At 52.1% G+C, this 24980-nt stretch overlaps 1 protein-coding gene across 1 annotated transcript in view; it reads right to left on the bottom strand.

Moving 5' to 3' along the window:
• KCNB1 (potassium voltage-gated channel subfamily B member 1) overlaps nucleotides 1-24755 on the bottom strand; it is a 90469-nt gene extending 65714 nt beyond the window's left edge. Inside the window, exons 1-2 of the mRNA XM_059705344.1 lie at nucleotides 24376-24755; nucleotides 22464-23199 (exon numbers count right to left, since the gene is read on the bottom strand). Coding sequence (XP_059561327.1) covers nucleotides 22464-23030 — 567 coding nt within the window. The 5' untranslated portion in view covers nucleotides 23031-23199; nucleotides 24376-24755. The remainder of the gene's footprint in view (nucleotides 1-22463; nucleotides 23200-24375) is intronic.
• Nucleotides 24756-24980: the final 225 nt, after the last annotated feature.

Below are 24980 nucleotides of genomic sequence, written 5' to 3'. Positions count from 1 at the left end.
ATCCTTTCCCCCCGCCTGGCTCACCCTCTCTACTTCCTGTCCTGAGCAGGCTGAAAGAGTTTGGAGCCCCAAAGGCACTCTCAAAGGCCACGTTAGTGGGAAGCTGGCGTGGAGCCTCTCCCAACTTCATTACGCCGTCCAAGGTCGGCGCGGGAGAATGCCAAGAGAAACCTCAGAAAATGCCGGGGGGGCGGGGGGGGGGGAAGCAAACAAGGCCCGGCTTGCCAGAGCTTTCGCACAGGGGCTGGGGAGCGTTCCTGGCACGGAGGGCCGGGCCAGCCTTTAAAAGCCCTTTCAAACAAAGCCTTGGACTGCAGCCCACTCTGGCCATGTCCCCACCAAGTCAGCAGAAGAAGCAAAACCCTTGAGCCCAGGGGGACGGTGGAGCGTGGTCAGGGATAGTCCACCCCGAAGATGGAGGGAATGAGAGGAGGGGGGGCTGCTGGGCGGGGCAGACTGCCCTGGACTGGGCCACTCTTAGCTGTGGGTCCCTAGCACTTGGACATGGTGTAAGTTTCAAACAATAACCACTTCCGTGGGGTGGGTGTCCCTAGAAGCAGAGCCTGGGGTGATTCTCACGCACAGACTCATTGAGGATGTACCTGTAGGAGACAGTCAGGGAGGGAAGCAGGTCTCGTCTCAGCAGGAAGTGAGCTTCGGCCCGACCCAGCGGGAACCCAGGCCCGTGAGCTGGGAGCTGCACAGTTGATCTCACCTTAAGAAGGCTGTGCCCCTGACTCAGTGAGTCATAGGCTACAGGCTGCCTGGGGTGAGGAGGGAGCTGTAGGAGGTGGCAATCCCCTGGGCAGGCGGCTCCCATTGGCCAAGGGCGGTTGTGAGGAGGGGCAGCTGTAAGCTATTAGCAGCCTGTAAAGGAGGTGGGGGTGAGGCACCCACCACAGTGACTGCACCCTTATTGCATTAACTCATCATTATCGAAACCAGTGGTTCTCAACCTTGGCTGCACATTAGAATCACCTGGGAATCTTTTTAAAATCCTGATTTCTGGGCCTCATCCTCCGGAAATTCTGTTTCTTTGTTACTAATGTTGTGGCCCCACCCCACAACAAAGAAACAGAATTTCCGGAGGATGAGGCCCAGAAATCAGGATTTTAAAAAGATTCTCAGGTGATTCTAATGTGCAGCCGAGGTTGAGAACCACTGCTTTAGAACAAAGATGAGGGAGAAAACTAAACTGAACTGAGCTTAAGTTTCCACCACCTTCCACTGAAGGCCATTGAATCTGGTGTTCGAACAATAACAACAGCAACAAAAATAAATTAAAAAGGCGCTGTCCCACATCTGGGCTCACGGAGGGCGAGTCCAATCTCTCCCCCTTGCAGACCTCTGGAGCCTGGGAGACACCGAGGGTAGCGTGTCAGAACTGGAGCTCAGCCTCTGCGAGCTGTCACGCCCGCTGGGGAGGACTCGCGGAGGACAGACAGGAGGGGGCCTGGCTGGAGGATCACGCTGGGCCGATGAAGTTACAAGGTGAAGAAAGACAAAGCGGCCTGGCCAGGCCTCGGGGGAAGCCCCGGACGGGCCATGGAGGATGGCGAGATCTGATCTCGGGGGAAGGTGGTGGGGCAGAGCAGGTGTGGTGGGGCAGAGGGTTCTGGGGAAGGGGAAGGCCTGGTCTGCAGCTCCCACCCCAGTTTTGAAAAGCACCAGACCTTCCAGCCCCGAGCAGGGCCACACCTCACTTCTACCCACCGGAAGCTAAGGGCCCCTCACCTGGGCCCAGGACTCTACAGTGAACAAAAACACCTACTACTCAGCATGTTGAGGTGGGTGAGTCAAGGACTAAATTCCACAGGTGGGGGAACTGAGGCTGAGAGAGGTGCAGGGACTTGCTTCATGGATAAATGTTCATTAGTGTGCCCGGCACTGGTTCAGGTGCTGAGGTCCCTTAGTAAACAAGACAGAAGCCCCTCCACATGGAGCGTACCTTCAAGTGTGCCAGGCGTCGGGTGGGAGGAAGATAACAATTGTTATGGGGAAAAACAAAGCAGGGGAAGGAGAAAGTGCAGGGGGTGAGAGCTGCCACTTAAAGATGGGCAGTGAGAGGCAGAAGAACAGCAGCTTTGGAGTTAAGCAGGTTCTGCGGTCGAATCCCAGCACAGCCAAGTACTCACAGCAGAGCTTTGGGCAAAGGACTCGCCTTTCTGAGCCTCGGTTTCCTCACCTGTAAGGAGGCTGGGTCTCTGGATAAGAGGCTTTCGTGATGGACACCAGGACATAGGTGCTCTGCTTTGGAATTGTACTTCGAGGACCACCTGCATCAGAATCAACTGAGGTTCCTGGGCTGGTCCTGGGCTGCCTCTAGAGACGTTGATTCTGTGGTCTGAAGGGCAGGCCTCCTGAGGTTTGAGAGCCCCTGGCCCAGGGCTTGGGTGTGGAGTTAAGGAGCCTGTGGCTGCTCCCTGATGAGGACCTACAGGTCCCCCGGGGGGAAATGGCCTCAAAGATTACACAGCCCAGCAATGTGCTCCCGCTATGCAGACAATGCACCTGACGGCCGGAGGAGCTGACGGATGAAGCTGAGGGACTTGTCTGAGGCCACACAGCTGGTCCGCAGCGGAGCTGGGTCTGGGACATTGACAGGTGGATGGAGAGGTAACAGTCAGTTCAAGTAACAAGCAGTCGGACCCCAGAGAGTTGGAGGAGGATCAGGGTGAGAGTTGAATTTCATCCCTGGAATCGAATCCCTCTGGATGGGAGATGGATGCATGTTTCCTTCCCATTGGAGAGTGTTAAATGACCCTCCCCGGACTCCTGCTCGGTTAATTTTTAAGAAATGGAGACACCCTGGCCAGCCCAGCCCTCCTCCCCCCCAGCCTCCCCGTGAGCCCCTTCCTGCCGCCCAGTGGCCTTGCCGAACCCCTGTGTGTGCCAATGTGGGGCACACGCCACTGGTACTAGATGCATTGAAATCTGAATTTCTCATCCTCACTGCACAGTGGAATCGCCCTGGGAGCTTTGAAAAATACCAACCCCTGGGTCCCACGCCTAGAGATTCTGATTTAATTGGTCTGGGAGGTGGCCTGGCATTAAAACTTCTAAAGATTCTCAGATGATTCTCTTGTGTAGCCAAGACTGGTTTCGCTGTACAGGGACAAGACGTCAAGTCACACAGATTCAGACTGAGAAGGTGCCAGCCTTTCCAATTTTCCTTCCAACCTTCAGGATCCCTAAAGGGGAAAGTCCCGGGCTGAAGCTAATGGGATTCTAACACTTCTCCAAAAAAACATACATCTCCTCTTTTAACTGACGGAGAGCAGGTGTCAGGCTCCAGCATCTGGCTAGAATTTCATAATATGATTCCAATCCCTCATGAGGTCAAATTTCCTCTTAAAACACCTTGATTTAAGTAAAATAAATGAATTAATTTAAAGAATATTAACCAAATCCCTATTTTAGGTATTTTCCTTGGGTTCCGTGGCGGTCTATGACCCAAGCTGGTCCCCACACTTGTGTTCTCCTCTGCCAACAGAGATTGGTTCAGAGATGAGCACTTGACCCAAGTGTGTCCAATCAGAGCCAATCCTGGGACTTTTGCTGGGAAATCCAGGAATGAGAGCCTGGCTGGAACAGCCAGGATTGAGTCTGGAGACAATGTCAGCTCAGAGAGGGGATGTGGCCTGAGAACATAGACTCTAGAGGTGGAGCTGGGATTTAACCATGTCCACCTGTGCCCAAAGGCAGTGTAACTTCTAAGTAAATCTGGTAAATTCTCTGGGATCCTTCGTTTTAGAAGCTCCCTCAGAATTTCTGTTTCCTAGTTTAGAGTCTTCATATGGTGTTTGCTTAAGGAAAATTCAATAGCGTCCTATAAAATAAAAACCAAGTAGGTATCTTTAAACATCTGATAGAAGGCACTATAGTCATCATCCAGCACACTGTGAGCACTGGAGAAGAAAGCTACTTGGCTGTAAAAAAAATGTGGTGTCCTCGTTCCTTTCAGACTGGGATGTTAAGAACCTTCTGGTTCGAGTTTCAGCTAGACATTCCAGACTATCTAATCCACTCCTCACTGAAAAAAAGTGTGATGTTAGCTTTCTGCCAACTGTGACTAGCCTCTGAATTCATTCATCCATCCATTCATTCAACACGATTTTGTGGAGTGCTTTCACAGAGGTAGGCACAGAAGACAGCAGACGAGGCCTGCCATCTGGGAGCTCACAGTCCACTTGGGTGGGGAAAAGGCAGGCAGTAATCAGATAATCACTTAGATGGATGTGACATTATAATGGAAACAAGGGCCATCCAAGATAGGCACATAGAACTTTGAAAACCATAACTGGGGATCTGATCCATTCAGAAATCAGAGAAAGCTTCCCAGGGGAGGTGACATTCCCTGTGGGAGCTTCAGGATGAGTAGACGATACTGGGTGAAGAAGAGAGGAAAAGCATTCCAGGCACAGGGAACAGCATGTGCAAATGCCTGAGGCAGGAAGCACTTTAGTAAGTATGAGATGAGTGTGGCTGCACTCAGAAAGCCAGAGGGTTGTGGTAGGAGATGAAGTCAGAGAGGTGGGAGGCCTGGCCTCATGGAGCCTTGCAGGCTACTGGGAGGAGGTTTACCCTCTTCCTCCAATCCATTCACAGAGAATTGGGGAAATCTGAGAGCTCTCACAAAACATTCACACAATTGTGATTGTTGAAAACTTGAGGAGTTTGGGTTAGTTAAGGGGAAGAGGGAGAAGAGCAAAAGGAGGAAGGCAAGAGTCTAAGAATAAAAGGAAGAAGCAAGTGAGGGGAATGGTATAGAGAGGAGAGAAGAGAGGTGTGCTGGTTCGGGCCTGAGCTCGGGAGGTAACAGCCTGGCTTCAAACACCGCCTCCCAGCTCTTAGCTGTATCCTTGCATGTGTTACTCGACCTCTCTGGGGCTCAGTTTCCTCACCTGTAAAATGGGGATTATAACAGTACCTTCCTCCTAGGGCAGTGGTTCTCAACCTTGGCTGCACATTAGAATCACCTGGGAATCGTTTTAAAATCCTGATTTCTGGGCCTCATCCTCTGGAAATTCTGTTTCTTTGTTACTAATGTTGTGGCCCCACCCCATAACAAAGAAACAGAATTTCTGGAGGATGAGGCCCAGAAATCGGGATTTTAAAAGGATTCCCAGGTGATTCTAATGTGCAGCCAGGTTGAGAACCACTGTCATAGGGCAATGTGAGGGCTAAATGAGTTAATAACCCCTGTAGAGTGATGTACAAGTGTTAGCTGTGTGGGTGTCATCAGAGAGATAGGCTGGGTTGTGCCCTCTAAGCTCTCAGAGTCCTCAAGGAGGCCCCAGGCTCAGCCTGGACAATTCGAGGGTGAGCAGTGACTGAGGGGATAGAGGACCCCTCTAGTATGGGACAAGCTTTGGAGGGTGGCTAAGAAATCTCCCTGGGGGACCCAAACTCTTCCTCCCTTGAGTGAGAATGTTTCGTATCTGGGTGGGGGACCAGGTTCTGCATTTTTCTGAGTGAAAAGGAAGGGGCTCTGACCACCTCCCTCATAACGAGCCTCCAGTTCAGGGAAGATTATCCCCAAAGTAATGAATTTTGGGATCCAAAAGCAGTGACGAAAGGCCCATCATAAGGGGAATGACATCAAGTTTGGGAACTCAAGGGAAGGGTATTTAAGCAGAGGCCTAAAAGATGAGTTAAAGGGGCCAAGGGGGCCAGGAAAGGGCTGCAAGATTGTGCTAGTCAACATAGCATGTGCAAAGGCCCTGAGGCGAGGCCCAGAATGGTATCCTGGGGAGCTGAGAAAGGAGATAGGAACCATACGATGTGCGTGTACTATGAAGATGGGTAGTAGTTCTTACAGGCCCTTAGCGGCCAGATAAGGATTTTGGAAGTTATCCTGACAGCAATTAGGAGCCTTGGGAGGATTAATGCGCCTCCCCACTGCTTCTTCCCCTCACCCCCATCCAAAAACTGTATAGATATCGTGGATGAGATCGGAGGTGGGCTCTGCATGGAGTGATTTCACCATATCTAAAGAGCAACATTCATTCTTTCCTTCATTCATTTATTCAACACATTTTTATTTGGTAACTACTATATGCTAGGCACCGTTTTAGCAGTGGGAAGATAGAAGTAAAACCTGATGGGACTTGTAATGTAGTGGGATAAGTCAGACAAGAGCCAGATAAACGTATAATATACAAGGTGGTGAAAGGACTAAGAGCCCTGACTGGGTAGCTCAGTCAGTTAGAGCGTCATCCTGATAAGCCAAGATTTCCAGGTTGGGGGTTCAATCCCTGGTCAGGGCACATACAAGAGTCAGCCAATGAATGCATAAATAAGTAGAACAGCAAATCAGTGTTTCTCTCTCTTCCTTCCTCTCTCTCTAAAACCAATCCATCAATAAAAATAAAAGAGAAAGAAAAGGGCTATGGAAGAAAATAAAGGAAGGCAAACGAAGGTTGGGGGAAGCAGGTGCTATAGCCATTTACTAGGGGATGTGACCCAGCACATTGTCCCTGCCACCCCCCTTTCACTGAGTGCCCATTACTTGCACCACTGTAAGTAGAGTTAAGAGATGATTTTTATCACTTCTCTACCCTGTGATCAATGAAGCTCCCCAGTTGGCACCAGCCATGCTTTTGTTGCGACCGCAATGACCAGCGAACTGTTCCACTTCCCCACCTGTCGCTGCCAGCCACACATCTCCCGGGTTGGGTAGCCACAAGCCCTTGGCACTCCGTTCTGACCCTTGCCTAACACCGTTTGCCTTTTTCTGGAAAAGAGGGAGGTGAGATTATCGAGGTGCCCCCCAAGGCTTGGCAGGGCTGCTTCCCTGGGCCTGCTCCAGGCTAGCCATAAAAAAAGAAAATGGATTTAAACAAAGTTGACAACAGGTTCAGGGGTCTTTGGGAGGGGTACGGAAGGGAGCCATCTTTCAGCTGCCTTCCGGAGGATCATGTCATCTCTACAGGCACCTCCCGAGTGGATGGGTGTCAGAAACAATAAGGAAAAGAGGTATCAGTAAAAGAACCCCGCTGGCTAAACAGAGGTCTGGGGACCTTCCTTGGTTCATTGCTTCAGAAACTGCTGCCAGAAGTTGTGGATGATGAAGCGTTAATGATACATAAGGGACAGGACCCACAACATAACCATGTGGGAGCCAGAGTTCTGCCTCCAAACATCAGTGTTCCAAATGTGCCTGCCAGGATTCCGAGCGCGAGCACCACTGAAGTGTCCTGACCTTGAACCTCAGAATTCCGGCTCTGAACATGAGTTCCAACCTGGAACATCAGCATTCCGACCTTGCCCGCTAGAGTTTCGGTCACGAGCAGCAAAGCTCTGGACACACACTCCCGGGGTCCAATTACGGATCTGAGGATTCTGACACTAGATGGCAGGCTTCTGACCTTGAACCCCAGACCTTGAGTTGTGACCTTGAACGGTGGTGCTCCAACAATGAATATCAGAGCAGTGATCTTGAGTGGCAGAATTCCAAACCTGAACACCAGAATTCCAATCCTGGGCACCCTAATCTCTAGACTTTCTCGATGCCCCAGCTCTCCAGCCTGAATCTGTGGAGCTGACATCACAGGGACATAAAGTTCAATTCTACACAATAAACTCCACCACAGGCCCACGGCCCCTAGGAATAAGCCAGATGCTCGGATGATAGTCATGAGGAGGAGGATCAAAATAACAATAAAAATAATAGCTGCTTACGTTTGTTGCACGTCAGGCACTTTGCTGAGCACTCTGCCTGCTTTTATGTTATTCATTCCTCTGGACAAGCCCCGGGGGTTATTATTCCCATCGTGCAGATGAGGAACCAGAGGCTCAGAGCCAGTCCGTTTTGCTGACTCGATATCCAGTGCTTTTTCTAACCATGACAGTGGCTTTTTCTTCCTGCTCAGGTTGAGGCTGGGCAGGGGCACGATGGGTCCTATTAGCAGATAAGTTAAGGATTTGCCATGAATTTCCATGACTTGTGTTGGCATCCACCAGGAGTGAGCTGCCTTGGGTTTTGAAGCCAGGTCCCAGCTGGGTGTGACAGTCATTCATTCACTCAACAAACACTTGTCACCCTGTGCTGTGCTTGACGCCAGGAGTAAGGAGAGAGTGGGGCCAAGCTCTACTCTCTTCATCTCCCCCTTCCAGATAGGAGGGCCTCAGAGGCAAGAGATGAACCTCCTCCCATTGCTAGCCATTCGAAGCTTCTATGCTTTCAGGGGTCAAAAAGGGGAGCTCCACGGGCTGAATGTGGTCCCCAGATATGTTTCTTTTGGCCCACTCAAATGCTTAAATTTTTTTGGTTTTTGTTGTTAATCCTCACCTGAGGATATATTTTTCCCCATTGATTTTTAGAGAGAGTGGAAGGGAGGGAAGGAGGTGGGGAGAGAGAGTAGAGAGAGGAACATTGATGTGACAGAGATGCAGCGATTAGTTGCCTCCCGCATGTGCCCCGACCAGGACTGGGATCAACCCTGTAACCCAGGTATGTGCCCCTGACTGGGAATCAAACCTGTGACCCTTCGGTGCTTGGGTTGACGCTCTAACCATTGATCCCACTGGCCAGGGCTCAAACGCTTTCATTTAAAAAAAATATTTGCCAACATTGACGTTTGGATATCTCATATGAAAATTAAAATTTCTGGCTGGACTCAGAAAAGAACCCAGCCTGGAGCTGAACAGCAGCTGCCTCTTTAAATGGGCGCATATGGCCCTGTTCACCACAGTCCCCGCCGCTTTCTGCTGCCTCCTGACACTAAGGCTGAGTGTTAGCTGGCTCCATGGAACTTGCCTTCCCACAGTCCTGTCCAACTGCTCCACTTGTTCACGCCACTACCTGGCGCCTGGGGCCATCTGAGTGTGAGGGCCCTGCTCTGGCCCCCGGTCCCTAGGCAGGAGCTGAGGAGGCACTTTTCCCTTCACAGGTTCTCCAGGCCCGAGGAGCCTTCTGCTCCCACCTAGGCCTTCTGAGTCGCTCTTCCCAGAGGGCAGGGCCGGCTTCATGGGGTGCAACCTGCATAGTCACTGCAGGGCCCTGTGCTCAGAAGGGCCCCACTTGGCTTAATACTCAGCTGTCTCCACAATTTTTTTTAACAAGGGGCTGCATTTTCATTTTGCACTGCACCCCACAACTTCTATAGCCGGCCCTGCGGTGGATCACTCAGTACTAGGGGCACAAAGCACACACACCACACCCACATACACACACACACACACCACATATAACACACAAACCACTTACCCCCTGACACACACCACACACACACACACCACACCCACATACACACACACCACATATACCACACAAACCACTTACCCTCTGACACACACCACACACACACATACACACACACGACACATACCACATACACCATACATACCACACACACCACACACACATACACACACACCCCATATACCACACATACCACATACACCATACATACCACATACACCGCACACACATACACACCCCCCCATATACCACACATACCACATACCCTCCTGACACACACCACACACATGACACACACCACACACAACACATACCACATACACCATACATACCACACACACCACACATACACATGACATGACACACACACCACACACAACACACATCCTATATAATAAAAGCCTAATATGCTAATTGTCTGGTCGTCTGGTGACTGGTCGACTGACTGTTCAACCAGTCAAAGCATAATACAGTAGGTCCTTGGGTTACGTTGGAGATCCGTTCCTATGGCGTGTCAAAACGCGATTTCGCTCTAAGTCGGAACCCACCTACATAAGCATCTACGTCACTCACCTGGAGCACATACACAGCAGTACGCAATGAAGTGAAACAGTAAAAAAATTTAAAAGAAAGATAACAATTCCTTACCTTTACTTGTGGTAAATAAATAATAAAAAACATAAAACATAAACAAATGGGAGATGGTGACGTAACCACAAAACAACAAGTCCGACGTAAGCCGAGGACTGCCTGTATGCTCAAATGATATGCTAAGGCTGATCAACTGCTCCCTATGACATGCACTGACCACCAGGGGGCAGACAGTAGACTGGTAGACCAGTCGCTAAGACATGCACTGACCACCAGGGGGTAGATGCTCTGACCACCAGGTAGGTTAGCTTGCTGCTGGGGTCTGGTCCATCAGGACTGAGCGAGATGGGCAGGACACGCCCTGGAGCCCTCCCGCAGTCTCTCCCCACCCAGATCATGCAGTGATGGGGCTACTCGGCCTGGCCTGCGCCCTCTCACAATCCGACACTCCTCGAGGGATGTCGGAGAGCCGGTTTCTGCCCGATCCTGCAGGCCACTCCCCTCAGGAGGGCACCAGGGCTCACAGCTGGTGAGCACTGCTGCGGTAGCGTGCAAGCCTCTCCCAACTGGGACTCCTTGAGCGTGAGCCCGCTGCAGGTGCAGCGGGGTGGAGATGAGTGAGAGCGGCAGGTAGGAGCTGCAGGCGGTGTTGGACTGCGGGTTTTGGCCTGATCCCCGCAGGCCACCCAGAGGGACCCCACCCATGCACGAATTCATGCACTGGGCCTCCAGTATAACATATACCACATACATACACACAAATAACACACACCACACACATACCATACACACACAACACATTACCCCCCCCCCCCAACATACACAACACACACAATACACACACACCATGGACTACTCAATCTGTCCGAAGACCACCTCTATGGATTGGCCTGTTCTCCGGTCATAAGGCCAGTAAGGGTGTACATTTTTATACAAGGGCTGGGAGCGTGGACGCAGAAGCCTGGAGGGAGGCAGAAGGGACTAGGGGACGTGGCTTGGGTTGCATTTGTACAGAGCTTTATGGGGGTGTGATGGAGACTGGGCAGAAACTTGGGGAGTGTCTAAGCCCCCCACCCTCCGGCCACTCCTTGACACAGACATTGCATGAAGAATGAGTGAGCAGGGTGTCATCAGCGGCTGGATTAAGGCGAGGTTTGGGATACACGCTCTTTCCTCTCTCCCTCTTGAGAAAAGGAAGGGAGAAGGAAGACTAGCAAACATCTGTGCTTGGCCACACAATGCTGGCCACTCTGGCTCAGGCGAGTGTCCTTGTCTTTCTTGCTTGGCAAAGTTACCATGCCCATTTTCCAGCTCAGGAAACTGAGGCCCAGAGAGATGAGGGGTCTGTCTCCTAGCTCCTATGTGGTGGTGTTGGGATTATAAACCCTGGTCTCCAGAGTTCCAAACCAGAGTTCTTTCCACTTATACCAGGACGATGGCATATGAGAGGAGGGAAAGCACTGGTGAAGAGAAAGGGAAGGATGCCTGCCCCAAGCGGGCCTAATCTCGAAATTAACCAGAGGTAGTGTATCACAGAAAGAGGTGAACACCACCAGATCCAAACTGATTATTCAATGTCAGGGAAGGCCCTTCTGAAGAGGTAACAAATGAGCTGAGATCTGAGAGATGAGAAGGGGCAGCTGGCATGGCAAGATATGGAGCCAGAGGCCCAGAGAGGTTAAGTGATTTGCACAGGGTCACACAGCTAGCCTTCCCTTCCCCCCTCAGTCCTCTAATCCCTCTGACAAAGCCCCTCCTCTGCATCAGGCCCCCAGCGACTTTGGAATGCAGGTCTGCAAACTATTCCTGTCAATGCTGTTGTTACCAAAAACAGCCTTAGCAAATAGGTAAATGAATGTGGCAGATGTAACAATAAAACGTGATCTATAAACCAGTCAGCCCACGCACCCTGCTTTAGAGCACAGGAATAAATAAGATACAGTCCTAGACTTTGAGAACATCCTGCTTTAGTTGGGGAGATAAAAAAAAAAAAATTTGGGAAGAAAGTCACATACAAGAGGGAGCGTGCTTAATGGTGCAGGAGAGGTGGAAACAGAGAATTTGTAGAAGAAAGATAATTTCGGCGGCTCAGGAAGGAGAAAAATCAAGTTCAGGTTCTCAGAAAGGGCCACCTACACTGAGCGGCCCTCTTGGACCATGCCCTGTTATTTGCCATCAAAACACCTTGCTTCCTTCCTTCAAGCATACACATTACAGTGTGTGGTTATTCTTTCACTTAATTTTGTACTTGTTTACGGTCTAACTCCCTCCAGTAGCCTATTCGCTACATAACGGCTGTGGATTACATTTTGCCGCCTTACATTTATTCTCCCCTCCCTTGGAAACAGTGCTTCACTTTTTCTCTGGGGAAGCACCTCGTTCCCATTCTCAGTTTCATCCCAGCTCCAGCGATTGGCATGTGATCCCTATCTGGCTAAGGGATTGGCTCAGGGATGGGCCAATGAAAATGAGCCCAGGGATTTTGTTAAAACTTTTGGGAAAGAGACTTGCTTTTTTTTCTGCCCAGGATGGAAGTCTGAAGACTATCTTTCCAGCCATGTTGCCTTGCTGAGAAGCCACCACAGAGAAGAAGAGAGCTTAGAGATATTGGAAACCAAGTCTTGATGACCTATTTAAGCGCCTGGATTCAGCCCTACCTAAACCCTTACCTAAGCAAGGACTTATCCATTGTATTTATTTTGCTTAAGTCCATTTGAGCTTCATTTTTGTCACCTGCAACCAAAAGAATCCTAACTAATAGATACACAAGCGATTCTCATGCACCCAGCACAGATCCTGGCATTCTATATAAAAACCCTAATATGCAAATCAACCAAACAACGGAACAACCGGGCAAATGACTGGTCGCTCTGATGTCCACTGACCACCAGGGGGAAGACGCTCAACGCGGGCCCCCACTGGTGGCAGTGGTGGTGGTGGTGGGGGGTGGGGGGTTGGTGAGCAGGCGGTGCCAGGCCAGCCAAGGCGGGTGCCAGCGGGGGCCCCTCCACCCCCAATTGCCCCACTGGTCACTCTGCAGATCGGCCCTGATCGCCGACCAGGCCTAGCGACCATACCCGTGCATGAATTTCGTGCACTGGGCCTCTAGCAAAGCAATAAATGTTTATCATACAAAGAACAGATGGCATGCACACAGACCCACATAAAGTTATACAGATCGGAGAAGCCTAGGAAGGAAGCTAACTTTGAAAGCAAAAGGATTGTCCCAGGAATAGGAGAGGGAGTGACTGAATCAAATTGCAGTCCGTATTTCAAGGAACAAATAAAGGATGTGTAAACTTACCCAAGGCATAGGAGATAAAAGAAAATTGATCCATTCAAAGAGACAGTGGGAACTCCAGACATGATAAGCAAATGGAAGGCTGGTTCAACGTTATCCTCTTATCTCTGCCTTTCTTTCTGCTTCTCATATGCCCCGACAGGGCAATCATGGGCTGCCACTTTGGTACAATTGGGTCTGCAAGGCCTCTAAGAGGCAGTGCTGGCCAAGGTCCAGGGCCTCAAGGGTCATAGAGGCCTTGGAGAGACTCCGGGAAGGGCCCTAGGTAGCAATTAGGGAAATGTGGTAGCTTATTTTTAGAATCCGTTTGATTCCAGGTCCATTACCTGGCGGATGTGAGTGATGGTGTGGAATTGGCAAATGTAACATTATTCTCTCAAAGACAGTGTCTGCCTGCCAGGCCATGGTGGGCAATTATGGTGGAGAACAGCCTTGCCTTGCTGCAGAGTAAAATGGAGGGAGCACCTCAAGGGTGGGAGGGGGCACCTCAGGGGCCTAATTTAATCCTGTTTCCTTGCTGTGAATGGAAGGCAGGAGGTCACCTCTTCCTGGCCTAGGAAGTGTGGAGATAGTAGTGGGCAGGTAGAGACAAGGAAGGTAGGAGGGCAAGGAAGGGTACCCTGGGGAGACTCTTGCCTTGTAAGGGAGAACCCTCTGATCAGTCGTCGTAAGATCATGCACATTTTCCCGTTTACTCACTCAACAAATGCTTACTACCACTCAACTACAATAGCAACAACAACACTGTTCACTGGCAGTGAACATTTGCTGAGTGGCAGGCACTACTCTGAGTGCTTCAGATAAAATTGGTTGTTGAGAGTGTCCCTGAAATCATGGATCAGGAAATTGATCAGAGAAGTTAAGTCATTCACGTTAGGGCACACAGCTCAAAAGCACTGAGCTGACATTTGAACCCATGCAGCCAGGTTTCAGAGCCTGTTCTCTGAAGCTCTCTTGTCTCTCTGAGGGTCAGTCCTGGCATCCATGGAACAAACCATAGCTAGTCTTCACAGTGTTTTGTGCAAAGAAGGTAGGAACATCAGTTTTCCAGGGCACAGAGGAGGGAGCGGTCGGTGCTGCCAGAAGGTGGTGTGGGTGGTAGAGGGAGGGAGAAGCCGGGCCTTGAAAGGTGGGAAGAGAGAGGCTGCGGGCAGACAAGGGGAAGAAGAAGGTGCAAGGTAGAGGAATCAGCTTGGGCCGAGGTATGGAGCAGGACTGGGGAAGGATGGAGTATTTGGGGAATGCCAGAGGTGGGTACAGTGGGAGCAGACCGTACCGGGGAGAGGGGATGGGAGGAGGTGATGGTGGCAATGTTGGCTGGGGCCTTGAAGGTCAGGCTGAGGAGTTGGACTTTATCCTGGGGGCAGTGAGAATCATGGGAGGATTGGTAGAAGGGGATGATTGACATGAACAGATTACACGTGAGGAAGATGGCTCTGGTTCCCTGCAGAGGATGGACTGGAAGGGGATGGCTGAAGGCAGGGTGGCCAGGGCAGAGGCTCAGTGCTCAATGGAAAGGCCGAAGTCCAACAGAACAGACAAGGTCATCCTCTCATCTTACCTCCCTAACTGCTCCGTTCGTTTACTCTGCCCTCGGCATATTAGCCACTTGGTGGTGCCTTGACTGCCCCAGACACGCCCCAGGGCCTTAGCACATGCTGGGGTTTTTTCTACCAGGAACACTCTTCTCCCAATAGTCCACATGCCCCCCTCTCTCCCTTCCTGCAGGTCTCGGCTTAATTGTCACATTTTGGGGGCGCCTTTCCTGACCACCCTGGTTAAACCCCTCACCTGCTGACCTTTCTCCATGGCACCTATCACCAAACAAAACAGGACACTTTTATTTGATATTGTCATTTCATCCATAAATACTTCAGTGTGTATCTCTAAAAGATAAATATTTTTAAACATAATCACGTGAGCATTATCACATCTAAAAATAGCATTAATTCCTCAATCACATCAAATATCCAGCTAGCATTCATCTTCCCTGTCTCGTGATTTCTTTTTCACAGTTGCCTTGCTCCAGTCAGTATCTGTACTTGTTTCTCTTGTGAGTGGTCTCACTCCCTATGGAAATATCAGTGCCATTAGGGCTGGGATCTTTGTTTTATTCTCTGCCATGTCCCCAGCACCCAGCCCAGGGCTTGACACACAGTAGGTGCTCCATAAATCTTACTGAATGAATGAACACATCCAAATAAGAGTTTTATATTTTATATTTTTTCGGCCTTACATTTAGGTCATTGACCTATTTTGAGTTAATTTTTTGTATGTGGTGTGAGGTAAGGGTCCAACTTCATTCTTTTGCACGTGGACATCAAGTTTCCCAGCACCATTTGCTGCCCTGGGTGACTCTGACTGACAGGGAGGGAGAAGGAAGGGAAGGCCGGTCACCTCTGACTCTCAGAGGGAGAGGGGCCCTAAGGTGGTGAAGGTCAGAGGCCCTGACACACAGGTCTTTGGTTAGTTCCCCCAGAACGAAATCCTAAGACAGGGATCCACGTACAGGTGGCTTATGTGGGAAGTGATCCCAGAAAACACTGGGAGAGGAGAGAATATGGGAGACGCAGAAGGGAAAGAGGCCAAACCAGGTGTATTATCAAGCCAGGAGCCACTGTGGACACCTGAGGCTTAATTCTGAGGAACTCTGGGGGCCAGTGTAGACTATGCACCTGGAGGTACACCCCATCCAGGGCGAGAGAGGTACCTTCTCCCATCAGTCGGCAGCTGAGGGCTAGTCTGCGTGGGCCATTAACTACTTGTCTTCACTGGAATCCACTAGCCAGAGGTCGTTTCTAAGCAAAGAAGTGTAGGGCCTGGAAGCTGGCAGTTGGGCAGTGGCACTGAAATGGTGAGGGTCTAAAGGACACGGGTGGGACACTGAACACATCTCTTCTCTCACAGTCTTGCCCCAACTGCCCATGTGACTTTGAGCGAGTTACGTAACCTCACCTTACAATGAGCCTGTATCATTTTATAAGAATAATACATTTTTGAAAAGGAGCTTATGTATCCAGCAGGATTGTTAGGAGGATTGAGACAATAACAATTGAAAACACCACCACCACCACCAACAAAAAACCCCCTAACAGTTATTAAGGGCTTTCTATGTGTCAAACTCTATTTGAAGTGTTCTGCATACATTATTAACTCATTCAATTCTGGTAGCAATTCAATGAGGCAGGCGCTGCTGTTGGGCCCAGTTTTCTATTTTATGAGTAAAGGAACCGGGGCTCAGGGAGGAGCAGTAGTTTGCCCAAATCACATGGTATGAGTAAAGGCCAAACTTTGAATTTGGGTAATCCAGCTCTAAAATCGGGGCTCCTGTTCATAATGCTATCAGGCGTAGAGGTACACGAAGTGCTGGGGATGGAGTTGGTGCTTACTGCGTGCTTGTTCTCTTTCAGTTAATTAAATGTTGGCCAAGCTGCTCCTTTGGGCACCACTTTTTCTCTCCTAAGCATTTCCACATTCTCTAGCCTATCAGAGACTTTCAAAGCTCCCGAAGACCAGCTGCCAAGGTCTCGCATCCTGGAGGAATGGAAAGACCCCTGAGCCTCGATGAGGGTAGCAGTGGGGTCAGAAAGGTCTAGAAATGGTCCCCGATCTTTTACCAGCTTGGTGTGTGACCCAGGCAAGCCCTTGAAGCATCCTCCATGTTTCCCTTTATCAAAACGGGATACTGGATTTATGAAGCGTGGCTTCCACACTTCTCATGCACTATCGTACTTCGTCCTCCGGGCAACCCTGTGAGGTGGGTTTTCGCATCGTCTTCATTTATAGATTAGGAAATGGAAGCCCTGGGAAGGGAAGTGTCCTGCCCAAAGTCTAGGGCTAGGAAATGGCAGGGCTGGGATTCAAACCCAGGTCTGTGTGTCCCCACAGCACATCGCCTCCCAGGAATACATACAAGTATCGAGAATGACTGACCCGGGGCCAGCAAGAGCCCCAGCCGGACGACGGATGGCGCTGGGAAACCCCATGAATCTGAGCTGGTTTCCCTCCTTTTTCTTGAGGAGTATGCACAGGTCCCCCTGGTTCAGGTCAAGGAAGCAGCAGCATCACACTAGAGGCATGGGATCCTGACAGGGCAGGCAGTGACCCCGCAATCAATAACACCGCACCGGAGATGTTACCGACCAGGGATGTAGCTAGGACAGAGCATTTCAGTGTGACACTAATACTCTCCATCGTCACTTACTGAATGCTAACCGTGGGCTGGGCACTGGGCTAAGATCTTCATGCAGATTATCTCCTAATGGCGCCACATGGTGGGCGCCATTCCCCAGATGAGGAAACTGAGGCTCGGAGAAGGAGAGGAATTCGCGCAAGGTCACATTTCCTGGCAGGATGGAGCTGAGAAATGAACCACACCTATTGGACTCCACAGAGCTGATGCTTCATCAAGTCTGCAGTGGGTGAAATACTGACCCCTGTCCCTGAAAAAGAACACTTCCTCTTTTGAATATAATAACAACAACAATTCACAATAATAAAGTACTTTCCATTTGCAAATTACATTTACATCTGGAATCTCACTGAATCATCAAAAGAGCCCGAAGACATGGGCCACCGTTCAGCAGATGAGCTCACTGAAGCTCAGAGAGCGTGAATGGTTCCAGGATTAAGAAACACTGGCCTGGCCCTGACTGGTTTGGCTCAGTGGATAGAGCCTCGGCCTGAGGACTAAAGGGTCCCAGGTTCGATTCCAGTCAAGGGCATGTACCTTGGTTGCGGGCACATCCCCAGTGGGGGTTGTGCAGGAGGCAGCTGATCGATGTTTCTCTCATCGATATTTCTGGCTCTCTATCCTTCTCCCTTCCCCTCTGTAAAAAATCAATAAAATATATTTTAAAAAAAAGAAAAAAGAAAGAAACACTGGCCTGGGAACCAGACCACTCTGGGTCCAAACTCGGGCTCTGCCATTTCCATTCCTTCAACAAATATTTCCTGGGCACTTAGCTGTGTGAGCTCCCACAAGTGACTTCACCTCTCAGCGCCTCCATTTATTTCCTCTTTGTAAGAGTCTTAACGCCACTCATCAATCCATTCTCTTCCTCGGCTGACAATGCCAGACACTTGCTCTCCCAGGCTTCCCTGTGGCTATAGCCTGAGCACGTGACCTGATTCTGGCCAATGGGATTTAAGGAGGCTTTTGGGAAAGGCTGATCTCTCAAGGAAAAACGGGGCACACAGGATGAAACGCCCCACTTTATTGGTTGGATATGATGTGCCAACATTTGAAGGCTGGAACTGGGTAGCCAATTTGGGATATGAGGCATCAAGCCTGAGGACCAAGCCACTTGCAGGAGTTGGAGGAGCCGAAAGATGAAAAGAACCTAGAATCCTGATGGCACCATGGAACCATTTCTTTGAAACCAGCTCCTTTGAAACTTGCTGTTATGTGACAGGATGCATCTTCCTCCTTCTAGAAGCCACTTTGAGTTTTCTATGCTGTTACTTGCAGCCCAAGCAGTCAGACTATCTGGGTTGTCGAAGGGATTTCAACGAGCGAGTGGATGTAAAGTTCCACTAGTCAGAGCCTGGCACAATAAGCAGCAGCTACTCTGGAAATGAAGGAATAACCGTAGGGCTCGATCCCTGAGACTGTTCCAGGGAACACAGACACTGCGGATTAGTTCCCGCTCTCTCCTGCCGAGAGGAGCCTGTGGAGTTTTCCGAGAAAGCAGAAACCCAGTGGTGGCCCCGCACCGAAACCCTGTCACTCTGTTGGGGCTGACCCCACTTCTAAACAAGAATCAATCACACTGCCTTTTGCCTAATGGATTTTGATTTTCACTCCCCTGACAGCGAAGGCTAAGGCCTGTGCTTTGGTTGGTCTCCTTGTTGCCAGAACATCCCATCAATTATTAACAGCGCCAGCTCAGCCTCCCAGTACTGCTATCAGAAGGAAAGGGTTCGCCGCAGCTCAGCCCACTCAGCCATGGAGAAAGGTCCCACCTCCTAGGTGCTAGGTACTGTGAGAAAGTGTGGCAAACATGACTTCCATGATGACCCTGTAAGGGGGGCCTTTTATCTCCATTTTACAGGTGGGAGGCTGGGGCTTGGAGAGCTGAGGAACTTGCCAGAGGCCAGAAACTGGGGAGGGTGCTGGAGTGGGCCTGGACCCCGGTCTGTTCTTGCTCTTAAACATTGGGGTAGGGCCGTTTCTGAATCTCAGAGGGTAAAAAGGAGGACCGCCCAGAAATGCTCCTCCATTTTACCCTCTCCTTCTGTGGCTTCTGAGAAGTTCCCACAGGCCTTGCTGTCGGACAAGCATGGCATCCAAATTGGGGGGATGAATGGGAGTGAAGGGAGCACAGGGAACTGGGTTGCAGGTGGGCAGTGAGGGAGGAATGACAGATCCCCAAACCCTGAGACACAGTGACTGACTGATTGCTTGATTCATTCATGTATTCTGCACTTAGTTATTTGAGTTCCTCTGTGCCAGGCACCATGATGGGTGCTGGGAGCAGGGCAGTAAACACAGCTCATGGCGTTTACTCTCTTGTGTGGGAGACACAGAGAAACAAAAGGAAGCAGATACCATTTCAGATGGTGCTTGAAGCCTATGCAGGAGGGACGCTGCGTGATATGACAGAGACTGCGGGGAAGGAGGCTGTTTATAACAGGGCTCAGGAAAGGCCTCTCTGAGGAGACATTGGGGCAGGGCCTGCTTAAATGAGGCAGGAGGAGAAGTGGCTGGCCATGAGACAATCCGAGAAAGAGCAATCCAGGCAGCAGGAACAGCAAGTGCAAAGGTCCTGAGGTAGGATAAAGCCTGACTGGGATAGGGAACAGCAAGGAGTCCAGTAGGGCCGGAGCAAGTGAACTAAAGGAGAATAGAAGAAATGAGCTTGGAGAGGTCAAGGGCCTGGATTCAGAAGGGTCTGGTATGTCGTGGTGAAGGTTTGGATTTAATTCTGAGCGTGAGGGGAAACCTCTGGAGGATTTTAAGCGGATGAATCATGTGAGCCCATTTACATTTTGAAAAGCTCGCTCTAGCTGCTATGTGGGCAGTGGATGGCAAGGGCAAAAGTGGAAGCAGGCAGATTGGGGAGGAGGCTACGGCACTTATTCATTATGGAAAGAACCGGGTCTTTACAATCACACTTGAGTTTGAATTTCTGACTACTTCTGTGTGATGTCAGACCAGTTACTTAACCCCTCTGAGCCTCCCTGTTTGAGAAAGGTGGGGTAATCATAGAGAATTGGCATAAGGACTAATGGTGTTGTTACACTTCTTACACGGTAGGTGTTTGATCAATGGCAGGCAGGATTTCTATCCTGACAGCCAATGAGCTTGCCTGCCTTCCCATTTCAGTTCTGGCCATCCATCTGCCAGGCATGTGTGCCAGCTGAGCCTGGGATCACAGCGAGGTCACAAAGCTATCCCTGTGAGCAGGTTAACCCAACGGGGAGACGAGGCTGTTTATTCCCAAACAGTGTCTTCTGCAAGCCTGAGCTTCCCTGTCTTGCTGTCAGATGCCAACCTAAACACTGCCTTTTGCCTGCTTCTTCTCTGTGAGGATGACCCTCCCCTCCCCTGCCTCTTACTGTCATGTCTTAGGGACACAGGGAGGAGGGAGAGTCGTGTCTGGGCCTAAACAGGATGTGGAGGGCAGAAACCCGTGTCAGGCCTGGAAATAGCAAAATAAGTCTCTTGATCCTAAGCCGGTTAAGGGTGAGTGACTGTCTTAAGAAGGAGGCTTTTTGGACACGAAACCTGGGGCAGGCTTATGACCAGAGGCAGCCTACATCCTCAGAAGAGGAAAGCAGGCCTAGGAATCTCTGTCCTCTTTAGGGTTGACAGGGGAGAGGGAAAACCTACACGCTTCCCTCCACTTCCCTCCCAGCCACACCCCTTGCAGCCCCTCTCAGAGGTCTCTCCTCGGATAGTCAGATCTGGGCAAAGTACCTCACAGGCCTCCCTTCAGACTTGGCCCTGCAGGTGAGCCTTAGTGGGGAGCTGACTGAGCCAGGGGGATTCCATAATGAGCGGCCAGGCTGGATGAAGGGAGCCCTAGCTAATACATCATGGCTGGCGTGTAGGCTTCCTCCTTTTTTGCCATGAATACATTGACCTATCCCCCTCTCTCCCCCACCCACTTTTGGCCCTGCTCTCAGGTCTCAGATGGTGAGCTATGCTCAACACATCTTTTCCGAGTTGGTCTTCTTGGATTTTGGCATCAACACCTCTCTTTTCTGGGCTCCCCCTGGGCCCCAAATGAACGTCGTTATAGCACTGAACATACTGTGTTGTCATTTGTTCTGACATCCAGCACATTGGCCACATGAAGACAGGCCCTATCTCTCCAAGACAGCTCTGAATCCCAGCCTGACACAGGGAAGTTGCTCCCGTCCTGGCCTGGCCCCCACCCAAAGCCTCTCTCAGTCCCTCACACCTGGCAGCACACAGGACTGCCTGGCCCACCAGTGTCATCGATCTCATCCCTGCCTCCTTCTTCGGCTTTATTTTTCACACTGCCTTATTTTTCTCTCCTATTTTGAAATTTACATTCTCTTCCAACAGCCAGCATCTTTACAAGCTGCATCAAACCCTTCGTGGAATAAACTCACCACATAAATAAAGAGCAAACCAGTGGCGACCCTTCACCCACAAGCGTCCTCAGCCAACGGCGTGCGTCACGCACGCACACACCAACCCACCCCTCAGAGTCCCTCTGCCTCATTTTTCTTACTTATGTTAAAACCGCCTGACGGAATCTCAGTGTCCTCCAAGCAAGTCTATAAGCTGCTTTCATTCCCTCCTTGGGGGCAATGTGGGGTTATAAATACAGGGATAAGTATTGAAATTGCAGGGTGGCACCCCCTCCGGCCTGAGTCTGGGGCTTCCCGAGGGAGCATTCTGTAGAATGGACCAAACTCAAGTCTGCTCCTCCCCAGCAAGGCTTCACTGCTTCTCTGGGCTCTCTTTCTCCTTTGCCGTGTCCATCCTCTTGCTGTGGGCTTTCAGAAATCTCTGTAAATCCTTTTCTCCAACAAAGTCAGGATATAAAGTATTGAATAATAAAAGGAGGGGGTGCCCTGGCCCCATGTGGCTTGGAGGAGAGAGCCGCGGCCCTCCAACGGAAGGGCCCCTCTCTTTCTCTCCCCCCCTTCCCTCTCTCTCTCCCTTCCACTCTCTCTAAAATCAATGGGGGAAAAAATCCTCCAGTGAGGATTAACAACAACAGCAAAGATGGGTGACCAGTACCACACAGGAACAGTCTGCAGAGGCTAGCCTCGCTTCCAAGGTCTAGGCAACAGCCTCTCCTCCTTCACAGTCCCCCAGCCGTGGTCATCAATCTGGGGACACAAGCAGAACCCCCCAGCCCAGCAGCCCCCAGGTCCCACGCTTACCTTGGCAGCCACCGAGGAATTGGGCTTCTCCAGCAGGTCCCAGAGCTTCTTCCGCTTCTCCGCACAGCACGTGTTATCGAACTCCTCGCCCTCCCGCTCCCGTAGGGTCTCGGCCTCACGTTTGAGCTCCTCGTTCATCTGCTCCTTCTTCTGGTGGTAGCGAGCCTGGCAGCAGGACTCCAGGTAGATTTCATCGATGCCCCAGTAGTCAAGCTCTTGGCTGAAGCTGAGCGCACACATCTCCTCCATCATGTGCAGCCGCCCCGTGCGGTAAAAGTTGAGGATGGAGGTGAAGGCGCCCGGGTGGCGGTCGAAAAAGTATTCGTTGTCCTCGAGGCTGTAGTCGTCGCACACTTCGAGCAGCGAGTCGTGGGTGTTGCAGTCGCGGAGCTTGCCCAGCCGCGTGCGGGGCAGGCGGTCCAGGGTGCGCCAGAGCACCTCGTGCGCCAGGCCCCCGACGTTGAGGCGGACTCGCCGCGAGCACGCCTTGCTGCGCACGATCTCCATGGGCTCGGGCGGCAGCGAACTGGTGGAGCGGGAGCCATGCTTCGTCATGCCCGCCGGCATCGCTGGTCCGGCCGCCCCCGCCCCCCCTGCCCCCCCAGGCCGCTGTCACTGGACCGCAAGGCCGGCCGCTGCGGGGGAGGGGGGCAGGGAGCACTATGGGCTGTTGGGGGTGCAGGAGACCACGCAGGCGCGCGTCACGGCCGTCTTCTCACCTCCATCCCGACGACGGCTGCGAGGCAGAAAGCGCACGAAGGTCAGCAAACAGGGTACAGGGCGCGGCCCCTCCCCACCTTTCCAGCCGGTTCACAGCGGGCCTTGACCTTCTTGGTGCATAAGCGGCTCAGGGAGGGTAGAAAGGCTGGGCGCTGTCCCTCACGGTGGTGCTGAAGCCCGCCCCACCCCACGGATGGAGGGAGGGGCCGCACTTCGGAGCTGGGAGAGGGCCCCCAAGAGGAGCCCCAGGGACCCGGGAGGCCACACCCGGGTTTCTGCTGCTCAGGCCCAACCCGGCCGCCCGGGAGCTGTCCGCCCCCTCGAGTGCTGAAACTCGGTTTTCTTTGGGTATCCCCGTCGAGTCGGGAACCTGGCCCCAAAATGGGGAGGGGAGCTGCACGAAAAACTTTTTTTTTTTTTAAAGACCTCATCTTTTCCTTGCCCTGTTCCGAGATAATTAAGATCCGAGGGCTAGGGGGATGGCACTAGATTTGCTTTTTCGAAACCTTAAAAGATTTTGGGGAATTCTGTGGGGGTTCAGGTGCCCACTTGTCGGAGGTCGTAACAGACAGGATAGTCACAACAGCGTCGCTGTCCTGGAGCGACCCCTCTCCCCAAGTCATGGAAGCATCTCTTGAGGTCGCTCCGGCGACGAGAAGAGACCCGAAGGCGCAAAGCCAAGCTCTGCGCGGGTTCCCACCCCTCCCTCCGTGCCCCCTAACCCACAGCAGGAGGGGCGCGCAGAGTCCTGGGGGGCCACCTGCTCCGTCTTCCCCTCGCTCCTTCCCTGCCCCCTTCTCCTCCTCCTCCTCTTCCTCCTCCCCCCCTCCCCCTCCTCCTCGCTCCTCTCCTGCGATGGCTTTTTATAACTCCGGGTTCTGCGCTTTTCCCGGGGCTTAGAAGGGAAGGGGTGGGGGAGGTGGGAGGCGGGGAAAAGAGCTGAATTTTCTGGCCTTTTAAAAACGTGCCTCCTCCTATCGCGCACTGGTGATTTCGGGGGCTCCTCTGAGCCCCCAGCAGTGAGGCTCACGCCCTCTCCCCTCGCCCCGGAATGAGATCTTGTGTCTCTCCAGGCCCCAGCCCTTGCCCGCCCCGGAGCCTAGGTAGACCAACAGGCCGAGCCGCGCGGCAGGCGGGTCCCTGACTAGTGCCCCTTGCGCTCTCGCCGCTGGCCGCACGCCTCAACACTCACCTCCAGGGAGGCCGCCTCCAGGGGCCAGGGACCAAGCATCGTCCCGGTCGCCCGGCCGCCCCGGCCCGCGGGCAACGGCGGACCCGGGGCCGGGCTGGGCCCAGCTTACGCCGGCCGGGCTGGGGACGCGCCGGGGCTGCGGGCGCTGCGAAGCCGAGCGCGCTCTCCGAGGCTGGGGGCGCAGGCGGACGCCACAGACGCGGGTGGCAGGACAGCGTTCGGGCGGCGCCTCCTGTACCGCCACCTTCTCCTCCTCCTCCTGCTGCTCTCGCGGCGGCGGTGGCGGCGGCGACGGCTGCTTGGGCGAGATCAACAAGTCCGGGCTGAGCTTCGGCTCCGCGCTCGCTGCGATTCTGTCCCGCACTTCAGAGCGCCCAGAGTTCCGCACCGAGGCGGGACGGCGCCACCTGCGGGTAGCGAGCGTGAACGCCGTTTAACTCCTGCTTGCCCGAGTCAGCCTGCTGGTGAGGTTGTGGGCCGGCTGGGGGTTTGGTCAGTCCTAACCTTTCCACCTGGGCTGTCTCCACTGCCTCTGGGCAATCCCACCTTCCTTAGTCCTGTCAACATCGTGACCTGAGTGCCCGCTGTGCGCTAGACACTAGGAT

Source organism: Myotis daubentonii, chromosome 8 (genome assembly GCF_963259705.1).
Source record: "Myotis daubentonii chromosome 8, mMyoDau2.1, whole genome shotgun sequence".
NCBI lineage: Eukaryota > Metazoa > Chordata > Mammalia > Chiroptera > Vespertilionidae > Myotis > Myotis daubentonii.
Note: the sequence above shows the minus strand (reverse complement) of the source record. Positions and strands in the feature narration are given on the sequence as shown.